General features: G+C 43.6%; 2 protein-coding genes across 5 annotated transcripts; one reads left to right on the top strand and one right to left on the bottom strand.

Moving 5' to 3' along the window:
- Positions 1 to 339: 339 nt before the first annotated feature.
- On the bottom strand, positions 340 to 12,063 carry tecpr1b (tectonin beta-propeller repeat containing 1b). Of its 4 annotated transcripts, none has more exons than XM_044050151.1 (26): positions 11,882 to 12,062; positions 11,593 to 11,685; positions 9,752 to 9,984; positions 9,478 to 9,660; positions 8,894 to 9,016; positions 8,662 to 8,784; positions 7,919 to 8,093; positions 7,537 to 7,637; positions 7,317 to 7,418; positions 5,968 to 6,095; positions 5,277 to 5,890; positions 4,715 to 4,833; positions 4,453 to 4,608; positions 4,145 to 4,294; positions 3,882 to 4,039; positions 3,560 to 3,687; positions 3,061 to 3,154; positions 2,528 to 2,624; positions 2,365 to 2,444; positions 2,220 to 2,276; positions 1,980 to 2,154; positions 1,761 to 1,896; positions 1,517 to 1,609; positions 1,328 to 1,434; positions 1,095 to 1,214; positions 340 to 965 (listed from the first exon to the last, which is right to left on the bottom strand). In XM_044050151.1, exons 3-26 carry the CDS (start codon positions 9,974 to 9,976, stop codon positions 825 to 827), a joined length of 3,585 nt encoding a protein of 1,194 aa, XP_043906086.1. In that variant the 5' UTR covers positions 9,977 to 9,984; positions 11,593 to 11,685; positions 11,882 to 12,062; the 3' UTR covers positions 340 to 824. The 4 variants fall into 4 exon arrangements, 3 of the variants coding, with proteins under 3 accessions (XP_043906086.1, XP_043906087.1, XP_043906088.1); XM_044050152.1 differs by having other exon boundaries at positions 11,886 to 12,062; XM_044050153.1 differs by having other exon boundaries at positions 11,890 to 12,062.
- Positions 12,064 to 14,066: 2,003 nt separating this feature from the next.
- Positions 14,067 to 21,346, top strand: bri3 (brain protein I3). Its single transcript, XM_044050156.1, has 3 exons — positions 14,067 to 14,716; positions 17,009 to 17,117; positions 19,873 to 21,346. The coding sequence occupies exons 1-3, from the start codon at positions 14,539 to 14,541 to the stop codon at positions 20,003 to 20,005; spliced, it is 420 nt and encodes a 139-aa protein (XP_043906091.1). The 5' UTR covers positions 14,067 to 14,538; the 3' UTR covers positions 20,006 to 21,346.
- Positions 21,347 to 21,388: the final 42 nt, after the last annotated feature.

Genomic DNA, 21,388 nt, shown 5'->3' with positions numbered 1-21,388 from the left:
TGTCCCGGTGACATTCACACCTGCTGTGCAGTTTCAACAGTCACCGTCAAAAGCATGGATGGCGTAATATTACTGGGAAGAACTGTTTTCCTTATTGCAGGAGCATAGAGAGGTATCGTTATCTTTTCACAGCAGTCACTTTGTAATTTAAGAGCGATATATTTCCATAAGAGTACGAGGGTCTGAAATATCGCCAGTCCTTTTGAAGAAAAAAAAAAAACCCTCAACATAAGGGAGGCTCATTGAAGCAACGTGGCTGAACAACACTGCATTTCAAACATGGAACAGGCCAAAAATATAAAGAAACAAATACCTGATAAATACTGTAAATCAATCAATGAATAAATTAAATCACATGCAATCGTAATCAGACACAAACACAGACAAAACCAAGACAGTTTAAGCTACAGTGGGGAGTTAATGTATGACAAGACAGTTCTGTACCCAAGCCTTAGCCCTTTTATTGAAGTCCTGCCCTCGCACGCTCTCACGGGATATATAAGAATACAAGCTATTGCTAAGTCCCAAAACACCCAGTAGCCAAAGTCAACACATGCACTCACTCTGAAACCTTTGTCATCCTGTTAAATGTGACCTTGTGCTTCCCTTTTCTCAGAGAGTAACATTCCTCCATCCGTCCAGAGTCAAATCCAGCCGAAAATCTACTAAACAAACTTATTGGGAGTGATTGTGCGTTGTTCTCTTTGCAAGAAGAGACCGGAGCATGTGGGGACGCTCCGAGGAGACAAACGTAAGATCCAGGCACAAACAGGGCTGAGGCAAGAGGAAGAGGAAGAGGAGGAGGACAACGACATGGAAGGGCGCTACACACCCACTGCTTTCCCGTTGACTTGCGTTGGAGGTCTTGGGAGGAGCGGGCTGCGTGGAGGTGCAGCAGGTGCAGGGTGAGGCGCGCGAGGAGCCTCTGCTGAGTTGCCCCTCACACTGATGTGCTCCCATCCTCCCTGGAAGTCAAAAACACATGCAGTGAGTGATTTTTAGTGCCAATTTCCTTTGATAATAAAAAAGCTGTGGTGTGTAACTTCTTGCTTATTTTTTGCTTGATATGATTAATGAAATAGTGATGCACTCACCCCTATACCATAGTCCCATGACTGGCCCTTGGGTTGCACAGGTCCCACACCCAGCCTGTGGCACACGGCTCCCACAGTCTCAGCAGGGAAACCCGGAACCCCGTCTGCTATGATCCACACCTGGAGACAACAGAACCACTGAGCCAAATGCAAAGCATTCCCAGTGAATTCACAGAAAAGGCACAAGGTCCATCACTTCCTTTATGAAGTGATGTCAGACTGATGTCGCTGACCTGGTCCAGCGGTCCGACAGAAACCTTGGTGACGTTGTTAGAGATGAGCTCCCATGCGGAGCCTTGTGGGTAGCTGGGAGTGACGCCTTGTCTGTACCACAGGTTACCTACGGGACATTTTTTTATTTTATTTATTACGATTATCGCCATTCGTGTCCTTAAAATTTGAAATGTTCGAAACATACTTACCATTTTCATCCACAGAAAAGACCGACGTCCGACCTACAGACAGTTGTCTGAGGTTCTGCCGTGAGGGAGAAGGGATGTGGTACCAGCATTCCCCTGTAGAGGGACGACAGCACTGGAAGTTTGGCTTGATTTGGACCAGCACTGGGTATATTGCCAGTACTCAGATGCTGATTCTTGCTGCAAACATTCGGACTTTATGTCCTGCAGTGAAATACTAATGCGGACCTTCACATCCTAAACTCACCTGCAGGGTTTTGTGGGGACACTGACCCTCTGTAGAACACAGCTCCGTCTTTAGCGATGGCCCACACCTGGTTTGCTCCACCAATAGAGATGGACTTAAAGGGCTGATCTGTGCCTACGTGTAGCCAGGAGCTGCCCTGTTAGAGCACACACACAAGAGTTAGATTTTACAAAGTGAAAATCAGAAAGAACTCTAAAATCTCCCCCACATGTTCCTCACCGCTGGGTTTTGGGGGCTGACTCCGAGCCGACACAGGACATCTCCCTTGTCACTGAGGGCCCAGACAGGGACCTGGTCCATCCTGCTCTGGGCCAAACACGGCATCAGGGAGATGTCACTCAGTTGGATGGGTGGGACCTGCTCCCATGGACCGCTCAGTGTTATCTTACACTTCCTGTACAGAACAGTGTGATTTTAGAAAGCATAGAAATGTTTGTGTGTGTGTGTGTGTGTCATTACCTTGTCCATCGTCTACGCCTGACAAAGTCTTTCATGGTTTTGTGGCCATGGAACGTGCTGTGGGTTGGGAGAGGAAAATCCGCTGAATGTCGGGTACACGGCTTTGTTTTAAGTGCTCATTCGTTCAAGACAAGTGATTACTCACGTGGGGAAGTCGGCAGCGTACTGCCAGCCTTCTTTGTCTGTTCCTCCAGGAACATTGCAGTCCACAGCCCACTCGGACACCTGAAACACAGATGGTGATCGTGGACAATTCACTGGTGATGAGACACTTAAAACGGGGATGCAACGTGAACGAAAACACATACCCAGGACCACAGAGGGGAGGGCGGCTGTGTGTTGCCTTTGGTGCACTCTTTCAGTCCACTTTCATCGCTCCACATCGGGCGGTCTGTTGGAAGACCTCTGGGGAAATGAGCCAAAACAAAACAAAACAGTCTTGAACCAAAGACCAACACCAACTGCAAAGGCTTTATGTTGTGTAAGTTCATTAGGTCTACTGATTGAACTTAGTTTTTCTGGTTCACCTTGTTAACCAGTTTTGACGTGTATTTTAAGCCTTCCTCAGAACTGTCACCTGATGTTAGATGGTGAAATAATCACACCTATACCAAATGGTGGATCATGGAGGCAGTGGAGATAAGGAAACACACACACACACACCTGGAGCATCACTCTGGGGGGGGGAGTGACCTTACAGCAGGAGGTGACAGTTCTGAGGAAGGCGGAACTGTTTAACAAGGTAAAGGAAAACTTCCTGTTGTCTTAAAAAATAAAAAAACGACCAAAAAACTAAGTGCAAAGTCTTTATTCAACGGAGTCAAAGGCGAAAGTCTCCTACTTGTCTGTGTATCCCGTCATAGGGTTCCAGCGCTGATTCTCATACATGTGTACGCTCCTGACGTCAGTCTGCTGCAGCATCTCCACGGCGTCTCCTGCAGTAAACACAACCCCGGACTCACGTTTAATAAAATAAAAGCACGTGATTAGTTATGCTTTGTTTGTGAGCAGACAAATTACTGTTGAGATTTGAAGCAGTGGCACACCAAACTACAAGCTTTAAGAAACATTGTACAGTGATGCTGGTAATGTAGTTACTAATGTTAGTAAAGACACATGTTAATGGAAATGTTCATTATAAACTATTAAATATGGACAAAGCATCAATAAAAAAATAAAAAAAAAACTATTCAAACCAAATCAATCAATGAATTTCAACTGATCAAACGGGTCATTTCAGGGCCACATGAAAGGTAGATTGTGCACCATTAGTGAGGAGAGGAGGCAACATTTATGGGAATTTATGGGAAAAATAACAACGTCCACAGGGGCAAGTTTACCAGGCATGGGCTGCTGCCCATCGTGCCCACTGTAGACCCAGGCTGTGCCGTCCCACCCGATGCCCCACACCAGCCCCAGACTGTTAGACTCTACACAGCGCAGGTGTCCGGGGACCTGCCGCCAGAACCTGCAGCAGCAGCACACAGTGGAAGCAGCCCGTGTTAATCGCATTGTTGTAGCACAGACAGAGGACATGAAGGAGACTCAGATAACACCTGCTGACATCAGGCAGGAGTGTTAGCAACTGTGTTAACTGGCAAGTAGCAGAATTAAGATGAAGAATACGACGAGACCGCAATCGCAAGGCGGTACAAGTCTCACATGAGGTCGCAGGACAGTGTGTTCGCAGCAGCCTCCAGGGAGAAGGACGGCTCATGGACCATGATGTCTCCCTTTGATGTGGTGGACCACAGGGCCTGTCTGGACGGGGGGCCTGCGATCCCTCGACACATGCAGCAACAGTCGGACAACAGGTGCAACTGGACACATGGGGTTAGAATGTGATCATCATCAGAAAAGGATCAGTTGAGTGTTTGAAGCTGCATTTGACTTTTTCACACTAACGTTTGTTGCATCTGCTTTACCCAGTCATTCATGTCCTTCTCCGTCTGCGCTGCCAGGACGAGGGGCCACCTGTGCTTGGTCCTCTGGGCTGTGTACACAGCAAAGGCGTAGTGACAGTCCCTGGGCACTGGAACCAGCGCCGTCACTTCATTTATGAACACGTGAAGGTACTGAAATGGAAGCGTCAAAGAGAGAGAATGAAGACGACCTCGAGAGAGGACAGTCAGGTGTTGGTTTCTGCTCCGTGAAATACTGAGGTGGTGTTACTCTTTGTGTGGTTGTGATATTTAAAAACAAAAACAAAAAAAAACAAAACAGCAAAACCAACCTTTTTCTCACCATACTGCGTGTAATAGACAAAGAAAATGCTGTCCTTCCTGCCGTCACACCTGGTGGACTGCTCCAGAGCGACACCCACGTCCACCCAGCGCTGAGGTTTCCAGTCTCTCCACCAGCGCAGCATACCTTTGCGCACCCACACTGACTGGAGAAGGACGCAGCACAAAGGTGTGATGAATGTGAGGAGATCATTTCAAATGAAGACAGACAGAAAAGGTGGAGGGAAAAGAAAAGTGTTCAATCCGTCTCACGTTGCTTCGCTCTAGCGGCTTCTTGCTCATTTCCTCTCTGTGTTCCTGCTGCTGCTGCTGCTGCTCGCTCCAAGCTGCTGACTGCACCGGAGTCAGTGACAGAGAGCTGGTGAGAGGACCTGACACACAAAATCAGACATTTAGTGAGACGGACGAACAACCATAGAGGTCACATGCAGATTTTATTAAGTACACCGGCTTCAACGGCTTGTTTGACACAAATATTCTCATCAGCCAATAAAAAACTGGCAGGAAATCAGTGCAGATCAGCATGTGGACATGCTGAAATTCAAATACTTTGCATGTTGCATACATGTTTACATACATATCCACCAGTTCTCTGGGGCTAAAATGCCTTGTTGATGCCAGAGGTCAGAGGTTGAATGGCCAGAACCTTGAAGCAGACGGGCTACAGCAGCAGAAGACCAACATCTGATGCCACTGCTATCATTTCATCACCCGTGTTCCTCATGAAGTGGCCACTGGGTGTACTCGTTCGTCTTAATATTGTTCTTAACTGTGATTGGAAACATCACAAATGCATACTTGGTGGTCAACATACCTGTGGGACTGAGCCAGCTGATGTGTGAGATAGCATCCACGTCGCAGCCTCCACCAGAGATCCAGGTCCAAGCTGGGACGTCGTCCTCCCCAACATGCTGGAAGGTCTCCAGGGTCCCCAAGGTGTAGGTAGCAGCATCACTGCCCTCAGCCAACGAAGCCCCCCCTGCCTGTGCACTCCGAGCTGCTTCTGCCCCCTCCAGATCCACATTCATCCAGGGGACATCATGTCCCACAGTCTCAAGGGTCGGGAGTATCGGGGCGGGAGGTTTCTCCTCCACCTTCTCCTGCAGTGTCTCTGTAATGCTCGGTTGCACAGAGGAAGTTCTGTCTCTGTCTGAGACCAAGCTGTTGATGAAGCTGTCACTGGCGGGGATGAAAGGTTTGGGGAGATCCGGTTGAGAGGCTAAAGGAGCGTCGTCTTTCTCCAGCAGAAGTGTGGGAGCGTCGCCTCCACCTAAAGGAACGACAGAGGGGGCTGCTGCTTCCACGACCGGGGTGTCACTTGTGCCGTTTTGTGGTTCAGAAGGACCCAAATCTGAGTCCGACTCAGTACAGCTCAGAACTGAGCCCTGTGAGGCCTCGGTCAGCTGGCCACTAAACTCACAGTCATCTCTGGGCAGAGCAAGAAACAACAAGGGTCAGGTTTTGCAGATGTTCTACCTCACGTGAACTAAATTATCTACACACACCTGGGTGGAACAACTACTTTTTTATTGCCCCACTGGGCAGAAACAGGAATCCAGCCGTTCCCACTAGGTTCAGACGGGGTTACGCCGATTCTAAAATACAGGCCATGGTCCTCGCCAACAGCCCACACCTGACAGAAACAGCAGAGAGGAAAAAGGGGGAGACATAAACGTAAAGAAATCTTTTTTTTTTTTTAAACCTAAAAAGTGTCGGGTTGAGTAAATGAAATGTATGTCTTCAAATTTATTATGAACGAGTAGGACACAGGCACAGGTTACTTTATAAGGTCATATACTGTAACACTGGTGCCACCTCACACATGCCATATCCATAACTTGCAGCCCTGAAATATGAAATACGGGATATGATGACGACAGCTTGGCCAGCTTCTAATTAGGGAGTCTCCCATATGTCAGGCCAGTAGTAATACAGCCTGGGGATATATAAGGCTGGGCCTGAGGTGCTACTGCTGGGACATTGGCTGGAACGGCTGGCCGTGCTCATGTTACCGCGCAGCCACAGGGGGACAGAGCCGAGGCTAGAGGTAGACGGTTCTGGGGGAGGATGAGCAAGGGGTGAGAGACAGAAGTGGGAGGAGGTGTGAGCTGCAGGTTCGCAATGCGAGCAAAGTCCTCAGCAGTGAAGCTGCTCTCCCCAGACTCCGGGTCCTGATCTGATTTGTCCTGAAACCAGATCCAAAGAGTGAAACTGCCAGAGAGGAGAAGCACAGAGGCTGGTCAGGGGGAAGCTGGCTGCAAGGGTAGGACAGGGTAGGGTCGGACATACTGTATACATATATATATATATATCTTTTTCAATTGTGTTCTGTTGCGGTCTTGTTATTTTAAACCGGCAAACATGCCTCATACATTTTCTGGGTGTGTTCCGATATGATCTCTTTGGTCTCACATCCAAGTTGATGAAATGAAATCAGGTGTGTTTTTATAAATGTCAGTGATCTTATATTGATCGTATCAAGGCTTCAGTTTAAAGTGCCCTCTGTCACAAGAGACACAGGCAAATCAAGCCTTTCCTGCTCCAGTATTCCAGTTCACAAGACTATTCCAACACCTGGTCCTGAAAATGTCCAAACAGAAACTTAAAAAGAAAAAAACAAAGAAAGACACTTTAAATCATCATTTAAATGTAGGACAAAAGGAAGTAGGAAGTTTGTGTGAGCCGAAGTCGCTTTAAATGACAGATTAATGAATGCCTACTCATTTTGGTGCTATTTTCTTTGTTTGCCACCGTTTGTGACTAATATCGTCTGATGTTATGTGTCAGAGAGATTTCAATCTCAATGGGACTTAAATAAACATTCAAAAAAGAAACTTTTGTTTTGGTTTGTAACCTGGTCATTGAGTCCTACATCCACCATTATCATCTCCCCTCCGATGCTGATCCAGCCAGAGCCACAGGGGTTGTGAGAGTTCACGCCACGCCGGAACCACAGCTACACACAAACACACAGACACACACAAATAAAAAAAATATAAGATCTGTTAGCGCCACACACACGCCACACACGCAGCTGTACAGTACAGAGGTGAGTGTGACAAGTGTTCATCCACCTTGTAGTCTTTCGTGACCACCCAGACCACACTGACCCCGACTGCCACATGAAGAGCTTCGTCGTCCTTCACTGGCGATTCCACTTCTACCCATGACGTGCCTGAACGGAAACAAAATGTGTTTATTTGAACAACAACAAAACAAAAACAGTTGACATTAAATGCAACAAAACAGAGCCAGAATTATCACATGACAAAAGCAGAAAAACAAACTAATGTAGTGTTTTTCTTTTCAAGTTTTGTAATTAACACTTTCACACATTCAAACAGCAAATATATGTCAAATTTATGGTCAATGAACAACTTTTGGAACTGTATAAAGTCACAGAAGTCACAAGAAAGCGGTCGTTTCCTAACAGAATGTAATGAGGTAAATGCTGACCGGTTGGACTGTCCAGGCTGAGGCCAGTCCGAACCATCAGGTTTCCATCCCAGAGTAAAGCCCACAGCAGATCTCCAGGACCAGCTGACAACTGAGCCACTTCCTTAGGCACCTCTACCTCCTCCCAGCTGGAGCCCTCGGGGACCCGAGGGTGGATGCCCTCCCTGAACCACACCTGCAGGAGTCCAACAGTCGCAACGTCAACATAACTGTGTTCAAAAAACAAAAAACCTGTGCTTTAAATCAAACCCGACTTTATGGGCTCAGGAAGAGCAAATCACATGAGGTCATGCTGCCCCCTTGTGGTCAAACATCAGAAGTAAGCTTCACTTCAAGCAAGTTGGCAGCTTCACACACACTGAGAAAATTAAAGAAATGTGTCCTTCCATACCATGACAAGGAATAAAATAAGGACATATAAATAATGTTTGTATAATGTTATAATAATAAATGTTTGCATAAAGCATTTGTAATTAAAGCTGCAGGCTTTAATTTATTATTGTTTCAGTGTTTTCTATTATTATTTTTCGGTCTCTGTCTTTCAGGAACAAAAATGACCACTTGTACACTCAGTCCTCCACCTGAAAACGAGCTCTTGAAAACAATCCTATCAAACCTGACTGAGGGAGTGTTTGTGAGTATACAGCAGCAGCACAAGGGCGGGTGGGGGCAAGAAATGTCTATCGCATTGGAGCTTGTAATCCTTCCTAACACGGATAAAAACGCTGGTCCAGTGGACTGACCTGTCCTTGTTGGGACACACCCCAGAGGTAGGGATACCTTCCAGACTGGTCACTCATCTCCCAGCCACCACAGCTCATGTCACACAGTGGCAGCGGAGGTTTCCTCGGATTATCCAAGGGAATCTGTGGAAGAACGTCAACCTGGCGTGAGACTCCGACTCTCAGCTGAACGTTCGATTGGAACATTTCAAAGGGCCTTAGAGATAAGCAGCGAATAAACACGTGTCCAGACCTTCGTCCAGGTGCCTTGTGCGATGTATCTCCTGTAACGGATCCAGCGCCTACGACGAACACAGGAATTCCACTTCTTGTCAGGGGAGAAATTAGCCGGAAAATCCACCGCATATTCCCAGCCCTGAAGAGAGGTACAGTATATGGAAGCATGAGAATGTGTGTATATACACTCACTGGCCGCTTCTTTAGGTAAACATGTTCAGATGCTCACCAACACAAATGAAAGCTAAACACATGGCAGCAACATAATGCATTTGGGCGAATAAACACGGTCAAGACAACCTGGTGAAGATTTTTAACGTTATCTGTCGTGTTTTACAGAGAGAAAATATCAGTGGTTTGAGGCCTGACCTCTGGCATCAACTAGGCCGTGGATCAGGAGGAGACTGGTCACACTGGTTTGAGATGATCAAAAGGCAACAGCGCCTCAACTAACTACAAACAAGACATGCAAAACACCGTCTCTGAAAGCACAACAAGCCCAACTTGGGAGCGGATGGACACTGTATTATGTACACATACAGAAGAGGCTGGTGAGTGCATTTGTGTTCATACGAGAACTGTATGCGTCGCGTGTCTCACCCCAGTCTGGCTGGGTTCTCCTCCACAGCTCTGATCCACGTACCAGTCTCCCTCCCACTCCCAGCTGCGAGACGGCAACTGGAAGCTGTGGAGCGGCTGAGGGTTCAGTCCGGTCACGTCGCTCCACGGCCAGCGGTCGGTGGGCAGCAGTGTGTCAGTGAAGCCGTCCACTGGGTTCCACCTCTGAAAACAAGCACATGAACGCCACAGCTTTTTAAGCGCGTAACAACGGACAGCTGTGCCTACTTTGTCTGTGCGGACGGCCTGAGCAGACCTGGTTTTCGTAGGTCTCTTCCCTGTAGCGGATGGGGGTTTCACTGGGCATTATGTTGAGGTAAACATGGTGGTCACAGCCTATGCCCCAGCAGCGGTCCTTCCCCGCAGTAACGCGCTTCAGCTCTAGCAGCATGTCGTCTGCGCGCTCCCAGCGCTGGCCTGCTGTGGAGAGGCTGTACACTCTGCCGTACACATCCACGGCCCACAGCAGCGTGATGGGCATGATGGACCCTGAAGAGAGACAACGGGTCACTACATATTTAATGACTCTGCAAATCGTCCTGAAGACTTACTGTAAGTAATCATGTGCCAAGACTCTTATCTTTCCATGTTGGTAGTTTGCATCACGATAACTACTCAGTAATTGCAGTAAGTCATTTGAGCCATTACAAAATAAATGTATAAGAAACATGTGATTTATGTTCAGTAATCAAACTCGGACTGAGATTAAATCACTTTACTATGATTTTACTGTTGGAGGTATAACAGAATTCAGGCGGCAATCCAAGATGACAACGCTCCAATTGCCTCGCCAACTTGTTTCCATACATTCCATCGGTTTTTACATAGACCACGTAACATACCACGGGCGTGTGACAATCTTATTGTTCTTGGCAGTGCAAACACAATACGTGGGTAAAGTGACTGGAGATAGTGTGATTCATCAAGTGCCAGTTAAATAATAATGCTAATTCAATATTGTAAATACAGTCCTTTTTTATTTTATTTTACATGTCGCACGGTGTGTCTGGGACAGAACATTTCTATAGATGTGGGGGAAAATTAAAGAAAAAAGAGGGAAAGCATTTAATCTTTAAAACTACTTTAAAATATACGGTCTGCAAAATAAAGATTCATGAGTGTAAAATGTGTCTCAAAATATATGTAATTCTAATTTAAGTCAATTACTACTACTAATAATAATATTAATATGTTTATTTACATGGGCAACACAACAAAAACATAATAATGTAGACCACAAGGGCTGAACGATTTTGAATAAATATCTAGTTGTGATTATTTTTGGCTGAAATTGCGATATGATTCGCGACATGAGAGGGAATGGGATTTTTTTTACATAATGATTCACATTTTCATTTGAACGTAACATATTTAAAATGTTTACTACGTAATGTTTGTGCAGATCTGTGAGAAACAAAGATGTTTTCTTCAGTCTGTAGAACATGGTGTGTGTCAGTCAGGACACTATTTGATCTGAAATAGTAATTAGACACAATTTTAATAAAATGTCAATGAATTGTTCAGCCCCATAGACCACACGACAAAGAAAGAATGCAATTTAACAAAGGATTTTAAGGAGCTTTTTAAAAACAGATCTTAATTCCAAAAGGAACCAGAGTGTATGAGCTCCAGCCTCAAAAGCCTTTTATTGGAACCAATAAATATGTCAGTGGAGTTTAAATTTGAAATCTCTGACCGGAAGTCTTACCTCTATTCCTACTGGCTGACTTGACACTTTGACTACAGATAGCTTCTAATCCGCGGCTACAGTAAATGTGCAGTGACTGTAGAGTTACTGTACGACATAGTTAGACTGCGGATATCTCACACACACACACACACCCACACACACGGAAGCCACTGCATTGACTTCCACTCATTTAAGCTTATAAATAAAAATATAATATAAACAAACCTCAACCCGAACCTTTAACCTAACCAAGGTCCACATCGCGCCTCTAACCTTAACTAGGGCTTCAGAAATGAGGTTCAGCCTCATCAGGACCGGGATTATGTGGACCTGTGAGGGCTACAGGTCCAGAAAAACATGCGCACACACATGCGCACACAGAGCTCGGTCAGCAGCAGCGTACACACCTGTATATATCTGGTATCCGATCCGCGGTTGTCAAGGGAATATCAACATGACATCAGGTGCAACAGCTGCCATCTTCTCCTCTGAGGCCCATGCTGCAGGGACACACACAGACACACAGACATCACGCATGGGAACGACACCAGCAGGCGCCACGCAGCGTGACATCAACGCACACAGCTGATATGGACCCTAATATGCCGCAAAGTCGGCTTTAAGCTGTTTACATGAGCAGGATCAGGGAAAATAAAACCTCACACAGTTCATGTTCACGAGACACAAGACACTTACTTACTTACTCGCGGACGAAGGCTCCGTCATCACGTGCAGCCCCTCTGCGGGGACACGGTGCAGTCATTCATACTCACAGCAAGTGTGGTTTTTAACTGTCATACAAGTGACCAGAGGAATCCTCTGTGATCTCCACTGCCTATGCTCATCAACTCACACTCCACCACAACAGGAAATGGAGGAAGCGTCACTGTGATTGGCTGAGAGCAGGCAGGGGCGTGAGGATCCGCCTCTTTCTATTGGTCAAACATCGGAGCTCCTGATATGTTGTTTTTTTTTTCCGACAGCCTCGCTGCTGATATTTCAATAATTTATTCAGCGCCAGATGAATTATTGAGGCGCAAGGTTGGTTTCACGTGTTTGGCTACAGATCTTTTATTATTGAGATCCATGTCCACAAAGCGTGATACAAACAACGCTCAAACACACAACATTTAAGGGACCCCCCTTTAGAATAATCTGAGGATAAATTGTTGGATTAGAGCAGTGCTTTTCCAAAGTGTGGGTCATAGCCTACTGGTGGATTGGAGGTATTGCAGGTGGGCCTTAAAGCTGCAGTATGTAACTGGTTATGACATACAGTATTATTCTGCCTCTGTATGCAGAGCTGGTCTGTGGCATAGGCAGTTAAGGCTCAGGGCATCCAGAGGGCGCCACAAATGGGGAAGAAAAACAACTTTCAGCTCATCTTTAACCACTTTATCGAGGGTTGCTGGTGCCAATCCCAGTTGACCCACAGTAGGGCGAAAGGTGGGGTACACCCTGGACAGGTCGCCAGTTCATCACAGTGAAACATAGTCACAAACTCACACCTACGGTCAATTTAGAGTGTCCAATTTGTCTAATTTGTCCAAATCTGCATGTTTTTGGACTGTGGGAGGAAACTGGAGAACCCGGAGAAAACGCACACACACACAGGGTGAACATGCAAACTCCATGGAGAAAGACCCTTGTTCTGACCAGGTCGCGAACCCAGGTCTCCTTTATGCAAAGACAAGAGTGCTACCCATTACACCAACCATATGTCCATACTATTATTTCCTAAAGTGACAAAAATAAGTCAATTTAACTGCATAGCAAAGCCTATTAAAAAAATAATAATACTTCCCTTAGTCTCCCCATGCGCCTCCCCTCCTCCTGCTGATTAAACTGTACTTGCTCTGTGGGCGGAGTTTTGTGACATTCATGACAATAATAATTGACTCTCTGGTGTCCAGGGAAGGGAAAAAAAGGAAAGAAGAGGAGGAATAGCGTGACAAAGACAGAGTACAGTGAAGGTAATGTATTGAAATGATTTGTCAGTTGCATTTGAGTGCAATTATACTCCATGTAAAATGTGCAGATGTTTAAATCCTACTTGTCAATACTGGCTTCTTTAATATCTTATTTTGTTCTTATGTTGTATGTATAATGTATGTTCTGTCACTTGTTTAATAAAAATAAATCCAGTTTCTATTCAAAGCTATTCAGTTTCTTGTGTGAGTGTATGTAAATTGGCAGTGGAATGGGGGGGGCGTCCTTAGTTATAAGCTGCGTCCTTTGTTACCTGGAAATACAATCATCACATTATTATGTATGTATATATGTGATGATTGTATTTCCAAGTTCAGTTAACAAATCTGAACTTTAATGTGTGTGTATGGAGGTTATGTTTTTTCTGGCCTTTAACTGAGTGTATGCAGAATAGTCGAAACATTTGAAAAAGGGAATTTTCATGGGGGAAAATTGTCTGGGGATGTAGGTTATGGCCAAAAAGAAGAAATGACTAGATTTTGGTAGATAACAGGATTCTCTTAAACAACAACAACAACAACAACAACAGTGAGAGTGTGAGATACAGTAAATGAGTGTATTGATAGTTGAGAAGCAGTGGTTATTTATTATTGTATTTATTTTCATAACCTGCAGCCTCATCGTTTGTGTCCACCACACTATTACTGTGTAAAGGTTTCTCATTCATACAACTAATTGTGTAAGCCACAGTGCAAACTGATATTTACCCTCCACTCCACTAATGGAGATATCCACACTCTGTGGCAGAGCACATAAACATTCACCCCAGCTCTGAGTTAGTGTGTTTTTGTAATAAAGCTCCAGGCTCTGCAGTGAGTGCTCACACTGCTGCTGCTGCTGCTGCGCCACAGCCGTTTATTTTGGTGAACTGTCGCTTTAAGAAGCCCTTCATTGCGCACAGGCGCTACAGAGCTCATCACATGATTCTTCTCTTGTGACAATCCAGTCAGAAAGGAAAAGCCTTTCTGACTTCCACCGGAGTTATAAGGGACTGCGATGTCAGACGAGAAGTGTTGTTTTAGTGCCACAGGACCAACAGCGAGGAGGGATATGGAGTTAAGTTAACCATTGCCACACTGACTTGGATCATTCCCGCCGTTGAAGTAAACATTCGCTACATATTTGGGGCTGTTGCGCCGTCGGGGACACAAAGTTGGCGCATGGAGAGGGACGAAGTTTCATTATTGCGCAGCGTCTTTTCTTTGTTTTCCGTGCGTTTGAGTGTCAGCCAGCGTCGCGCGGCGTCTGAAGACTCCGAATCAAAGTAACCGGAGTTCACTTTTTGGAGCCTCTCAGCTGCAGGTGAAGGAGACACGAGTGAGGGACAGAGAGGACGAGTCTGAGGACGCATTACGTCGGGCGCGATGGTGGACAGCAAACCTCTTCTCCAGGACAAACCTCCCGCCTACAACACCGTCCCGGGAGCTTATGACTACGGCCCGCAGCAGCAGCAGCAGCTGCAGCCGCAGCCACAGCCACAGCACGGATATGGAGCCATTCCTCCTCCCGCCCCGCCGCCCTATCCGTACCCCGACGTCCAAGGCAAGTGGCGGCGCTCATGTCGCGCACGTACACGCTGAAACACACATTTACAAGGTTTTTATCAGAGAAGTGAAAGTCTGTGGACGAAAGAAAGAAAGAGAGAGAGTTCCGACTCCTTCACACTTCCGCCCTCGTTCACATGAACGCTTGTTCAGTCTCTGAGTGTCAGTGCGTCATCAAGTGTTTCTGCCTCTTAACGTAAAATATCAAGTCCCAGATTCAAAGTTTCACCGTGTGTATCCGCTACAATAGAGCGCATGCGCATTGTAGTTCCGGCGTTTACGTACATACCCCTACAGTTTAACCATAAATGTCACATGAGTAGATAAATAGTTATTTATGTACATTTGCCTGTGTTGTAATGTAACAAAGTACAAATACTTTGTTACTGCACTTAAGTACAAAGTTCACGTATCTGTACTTTACTTTATTTGTGTTTCTAGTAACTTTTACTCCACTACATTTCCTCTAACTGTCTTTGTTACTCGTTACTACCAAATCAAATCAGAAGAAGAAGAGTTGGTATTATGGTCTGTGTCTTATATTGAACTTGTTCTAGTCTTGATGAGCTGCCAGGAATTGTACTCACAACCTTCCAGTTAACTCGCCATAGCACTGAGCTATGTGGCTCAATCCTTACTCTTCTTCTAAAACTTAAGTACATTTTGTATCAGTATACTTAAGTATAAGTACAGTAAATGTCATATACTTTAGGACTTTTACTTAAGTAATATTGTATTAAAAAAAAAAAAGTGACTTCAACTTCTACCAAAGTCATTTTCTGGTAAGATACTTGTACTTTATACTAGACTGACATTTACATAACTTGTTTCATGTATTTAACATTAAGTTTATACGCTTTATTCTATTTGGGATGTATAAGTGTACTGGAGTTCAGACACAAAGTGCAGACCATAACTGATTGCATTTCATTTTTCTGTTTCAAAACAAAACAAAACAAAACTCTATTTTCTACAAAATTTATTTGGAATAATAATAATCCAAATAAATTCCTTTTATTTGGATTATTATTATTGTTGTTGTTATTAGTTTCCGATAAACAGCTGTTAGCATCAGAATCATCTTAGATGTGGCCCAGCACACAGAGTAATCTCAAACTTATTTATAAAATAAGTTAAATAGGCATAATAAGAACAAGAAAATGTGTTAAGTGCATCAGTGCATATATGACCAGTCTTGAGGGTTTATTGTTAAAATAAGATGTTTATGGCATTGGGAATGAAGGGGTTTCTGTAAATGCTTTTCTTAACCAGGCGCAGTTTACAATCCAATATACATTACTATAGCAATAAACAGCACTAAGTCACTGACATACAGGCCGAGTAATTAAGTTAGAATATCTTATCTTCTTTCCACTCGCTCCAGGCCTGTATGATTTATATTGATCTTTTTTAGGATTCTTGTTTGTTTTCACTGTAAAATTTTCACAAAATTGTGTTGGAAACTTGTTCTTGTATCATAAAAACCAGAATGAAGGTAGATCATGTCTAAAAATATAAAAAAAGAACATTCAAAGACAGTGTTTAATACAGACAGTTGTTGTTTTTTAGCTCTCTCAGTGTATAAGTGTGCTGTATACAAGCGAGGCAGTCATCACATGACTGAGATTTCTTTTAAAGAGTATTAGTATTAGTGCTTTCCTGAAATCAAGTCAGATTTCCTGCACTTACACATAACTTCCTGGTTTGCTGTAAGCTGAGAAAGAGTTTTAGTTTCCTCATAGGGAGGCGTCTCCTTATCACAAGAACAGCCAAATAAAACATTTCAGGGAAACCAATGTGTGTCGATAAACAAGTATCACTGCATCATGTGCACAATTGCGCAGAAAAGTCAACAAAAGTGTCAGTGAAGTGATGCAGTGTGTCACACACACACAGTATGACAACACCAGAAAAAGACAATTTGAAACACAGTGGGTACATTTTATTTGTTTTTTTATATTTCATTTCTTTTCAACACTTTCTGACATTTTTTGGACCAAACAAACTAATGGATTAACCGAGAAAGTAATGGGTACAGTTGAATCAGTTATGAAAATAATTGTCAGTTGCAGCCCTGTAAGTAACCAACTGAATAAAGGTTTAAAAACAAACCACATCAATATGGATAGTCGCTAGTTAAGTTAAGAGCACAGAAAGGGTTAAAGCGTCTGTAAAACATCTGTAAAACGTGAGTTTTCAGTTTAAAAACTGCAGCAGAACTTGCAGCTCTGATCTCGAGTCTAGATCTGGAGTGTGGATTACATATGTTGTCATTCTCGGTCACCCACAGGATACCCATCTGCCCAAATGGGTCCTGCTGTATCCCAGCAGCCTTATCCTGGGACTTATGCCATCATCCAACCCTCAGTAGTGGTGGTCGGAGGCTGCCCTGCCTGCAGGTGAGAACACACACACACACACACACACACACCCTCACATACAAAAACTTTAAATTGCTGTTCACGTACTATGAAAGCAGCAGGAGATGGTCTGAGTGAGATGGATTCACAGCAGCAGTCTGGATCCACGAGATGAGTTTTCCATGCGCTTCTTATTATTCTTACCTTTTGACTAAGGATGGAGCTGATTTGACTTTTGAGTTTCACAACAAGGTTTTCACAGTGATTTTTGTGTGCGCCGCCTGAGTCATCCGTCGACATCCTGTCAGTCAGATGACTTCAAAGCATGAGACATGTGACCGCATTGGTCAGGCCACACTGGGCCAAAGGTGACCACAGGACACCATTCTTAAAAAAAAAAGAGGTTGTGCTGCCTTCTATTTCACGCAGCACAGCAGCATGACCTTTTTATTGATTCAAAGTGAATCAATAAGAGGAGTTTGGTGAGCAGTTAGTAACTTTGATGGCTGTCGGTCTGTGTATTTCTTTCTCCTTCTTTTATCCCCTACTATATATATATATACTTTTTTTTCAATTTAATTTCATACATCCTGCTTTCCAGTTAGTGTTCATCTTTCCTCTATAGCGGTAAAAGGGCTTGTTTTCATATGATTGTGATTCATACTTCACGATAAAAGCATAATAACGAAGCAAAATAATCTAAAATTAAGTAAATAATCCCACTGACATCAGTAATTAAAACACCAAAGAAGACTTTATATGTATGCACATGTAATTTATTGTTGAATGTAACACATAACAACCGAATGCCTAATTAGTACCATTATAAAAGATATAATGATTATATTTCACCTCGGCCACACGTGCCGTGTTTAGAAGGAAGAGGAGGTTGCGCGTCATGTTTACATTATAACATGAGATTAAGTTGTGGGCTGCATGTGTCGCACCCTTTTGCTCTATACAGACAAAATGTACAACCGTATAATTAAATGGAATCAGTCAATTAAAAAATAAAAAAAAAGAAGAGAAGAAGAGAGCATATTTATTTTATTTTATTTTTAGTTCATTTATTTATCTCTATGCTTTCTGTTACACATAACTTTCAAAACATTGCAATTATCTTATCAATTATCAACCATATTTCACTGTCCCACATATTCATCTTCCAAAGTCCTTATTCTTCCTGAACGGTGTCCATCCACGTGCTGTAGTTTGATACATAAAAATCATTTAAGGAAAGAATATCACCTTCCTAAAAAGCTTAAAACCTGCAGTGAAGTTTAACTTTCACCTTTCTGTGTGATAGCAGTGGACGTGTGTGTGTGTGTGTGTGTGTGTGTGTGTGTGTGTGTGTGTGTGTGTGTGTGTGTGTGTGTGTGTGTGTGTGTGTGTGTGTGTGTGTGTGTGTGTGTGTGTGTGTGTGTGTGTGTGTCTTCATCTCATGCAAAACATGTAGGTACAGTTCTAATCTGTGTTTTCACCACAGCCAACGCTCTGCCCCGAGTTAATGATTACTAAACTTCCTGGCAAAAAAAAAAAGTTGTACCTGTAGTGTGACACAGCAGCACACACAGTGTGTTGTTTAAGGATTATTGCTAAACCTTAACCATAACCAGTTAATACCTATCTCTAACCGCAACTTAAACTTAACTAGTTCCTCAGGAATCAGCCCAAGAGGAGAAATGAGAGGAAAACCTTATTTTAGGAGCTGGAATAATGTATTTATGATGGGATTAAGTCAGAATAATTGAGGCCTTTGTAAGATTCTTTTTTTTCCAACCCCAGTGAAAGTCCATATACACGGCATGCGCTCACATGACATCGACAGAAACCTCAGCAGCGGCTTCTCATTTCCTATCTTTTTAGGAGTTATTGCTCGGTTGACGTGAGCCGCCTTCAGCAGATTTACTGTCGGTCAGTGTGGTGAAGTCATGGGACCGTGTTTAGCTCTGTGTTTACAGTGAACCCGGATTAAAGCCTCTCTCAGACACGGCAGCTTTCAACACGCTCTCCCTTCAGAACAAGTTTGTCCACGTCTTGGCGGCGCTCGTGACACGAGGCAAAACAAATCTTCCCGATTGCGATCGCTCAGATTTTTTTTTTTTTGTTAGTTCTTTAACAATGACTCGACACTGTAAATGAAGCATTTCATTTTATTTTTTTTCTAGAATGAGGTCAGACTCAAACAGAGTGGTTCAGATTAAAAACCTGGTGTCTCTCGCTGTCACGATGCTGTCATTAACTCAACAGTTTGTTCAGACAGACAGGCTGAAATAGTTTGTCAGTGGCAGACCTGATCACCATGATGTTGTCACGATCAGCAAAACTTGTCCTCAGCGTGTGTTTACTCTCCTTTTTGAGGGCAGAGCTTTGACAAGAGAGCCGACTGAGAGGCGCACATTTTCTCCTGAAACGAAACATCTGGTGTTGACTCTTGCAACACCAGATGTTTCGTTTTTTTTCCCCACACACATTTATTTCATTCATTTACTGACGACCATCTGGACGTAAAGAGGATTTTAGGAAGTGACATCAAGTGTCATAAACAAATTATGGACTCAAGTCGGGCAAATAGTTTGATAATCGATTCATTGTTTTTTCTCTCTGGTATAATAATAGTTTCAGTTTTTGTTTTGTTCCATTCAACAAACAAGTCATGAAAACTTCAATTCAAAATGTTGGTTTGTGGACAAAAACAAAACAAAACGACATTTAAGAAAATATTATTTTGAGGTTTGGGAAACACCAATCCACATCTCTCTATCTATCTAATGTGTGTGTGTGTGTGTTGTAGAGTTGGGGTCCTGGAGGATGACTTCACCTGTCTGGGGATCATGTGTGCCATCTTCTTCTTCCCCCTCGGTCTTCTCTTCTGCTTTGCACTGCGTCAGAGAAGGTGCCCCAACTGTGGCGCCACCTTCGGCTAGAGGGACCAAACCACAGCTCACACACACACACACACACACACACACATGCTTGTGCTCCCATGCATAAATATACACACAAACACACACATGTAATCCAGTCATTTTTGTGTCTTTTTTTTTGGTTATCTTTCTTAATAATGTACATTATCGCTGTTGCCAATATGTTATGTAAAAGAAAAGATCAAGATGTTTTTAATCAGAGGCTTGTATAGAAATCTATTTTCATCAGCAGGCTGAGGATGTATTCTAGTATAATATGTAAGTGTCCAGCGGTTGTCAGTGCCTTCACTACATGCAGAGTGAGCTTCGGCGATTCAGATCAGTTATGATGATTTATTCTGTGGATTTCAGCTCAGTCATCTAAGGATCTGAACAGATTCCTTTGTGTTTTGCCAAGCCAGAATAATCAGTGTTTTTTCCTTTTCCTTGTTTGTTTGTTTTTTTATTTGCTGGCATTTCTATTCATTTACACTGAACCTATTTTAGTTGTTAAGTAACCGCACGCATGTTGATCACTGTTACTTCCCTTCATCCCTTCTTTGGGGTAGTAACGGATACATATATGAGGAAAATTCTTGTTTTTGTTCCTTTTCTTTTGGCTGACTGCTGATCGTGACATAGAATAACACAGACACACAAACATGTTAAAAAATAAATAAGATATATATATATATATGTGTATATGTATGTGTGTATACATATATATATATCTAAAGATCCCTGAACATGAACTGTCCCACCTGAAACAATCCACCTACAGCATTTTGTCTATTGTTGTTGATCTATTTCTTGGGGCCATATTTGCACTGACTGTTTTGTTTGATGATAATTCTAGTGGGTTGTGCTTTTCCAGGGCCAATACAGACCTCAGGTACAAACAATCTGAAATGCCCTCGACTTAAAAACCTCAATCACTGTTTGACTTTGGACTCCTGTCTACCGTACGAGAAACTCCTGTGATGGCGCGACTCGTCCCCTTTTAATGAGCGGGAGTTTCCCCCTTTTAAGGACGCATGCGGATGGCAAAAGCTGAAGAAATCTCTCAATAATGTGTATAATCTTTGCTTTTTTTTTTTAAATCTTAGTATTCTACTCTGTGACAAGTCACCCCTTCACCTTTCCTCCCAGCCAGACAATCAAGAATGTCAGTGTCCCAGTTTCTGCAGTCTCTGCAGTGTCTCCATGTCCGTGTCTTCCGTCAAAGCAAGAGGATATAGAACTGCTCGCAGCAGAAGAGACGAGGTGTATAGCTGGGGAGGAAAACCACACTACGCATGCTCTTATGATTGAGGTTCTTACTTTTTATATAAGCAACTGTAATTAAAAATGAATGCTACTTCACTTTTGAGCACTTGTTTTTGTTTATACTGCGTGAAAAGTGGA

Source organism: Solea senegalensis, linkage group LG19 (genome assembly GCF_019176455.1).
Source record: "Solea senegalensis isolate Sse05_10M linkage group LG19, IFAPA_SoseM_1, whole genome shotgun sequence".
NCBI lineage: Eukaryota > Metazoa > Chordata > Actinopteri > Pleuronectiformes > Soleidae > Solea > Solea senegalensis.
The sequence above is the reverse complement of the archived record's forward strand: the minus strand, read 5'-3'. Positions and strand labels throughout refer to the sequence as shown.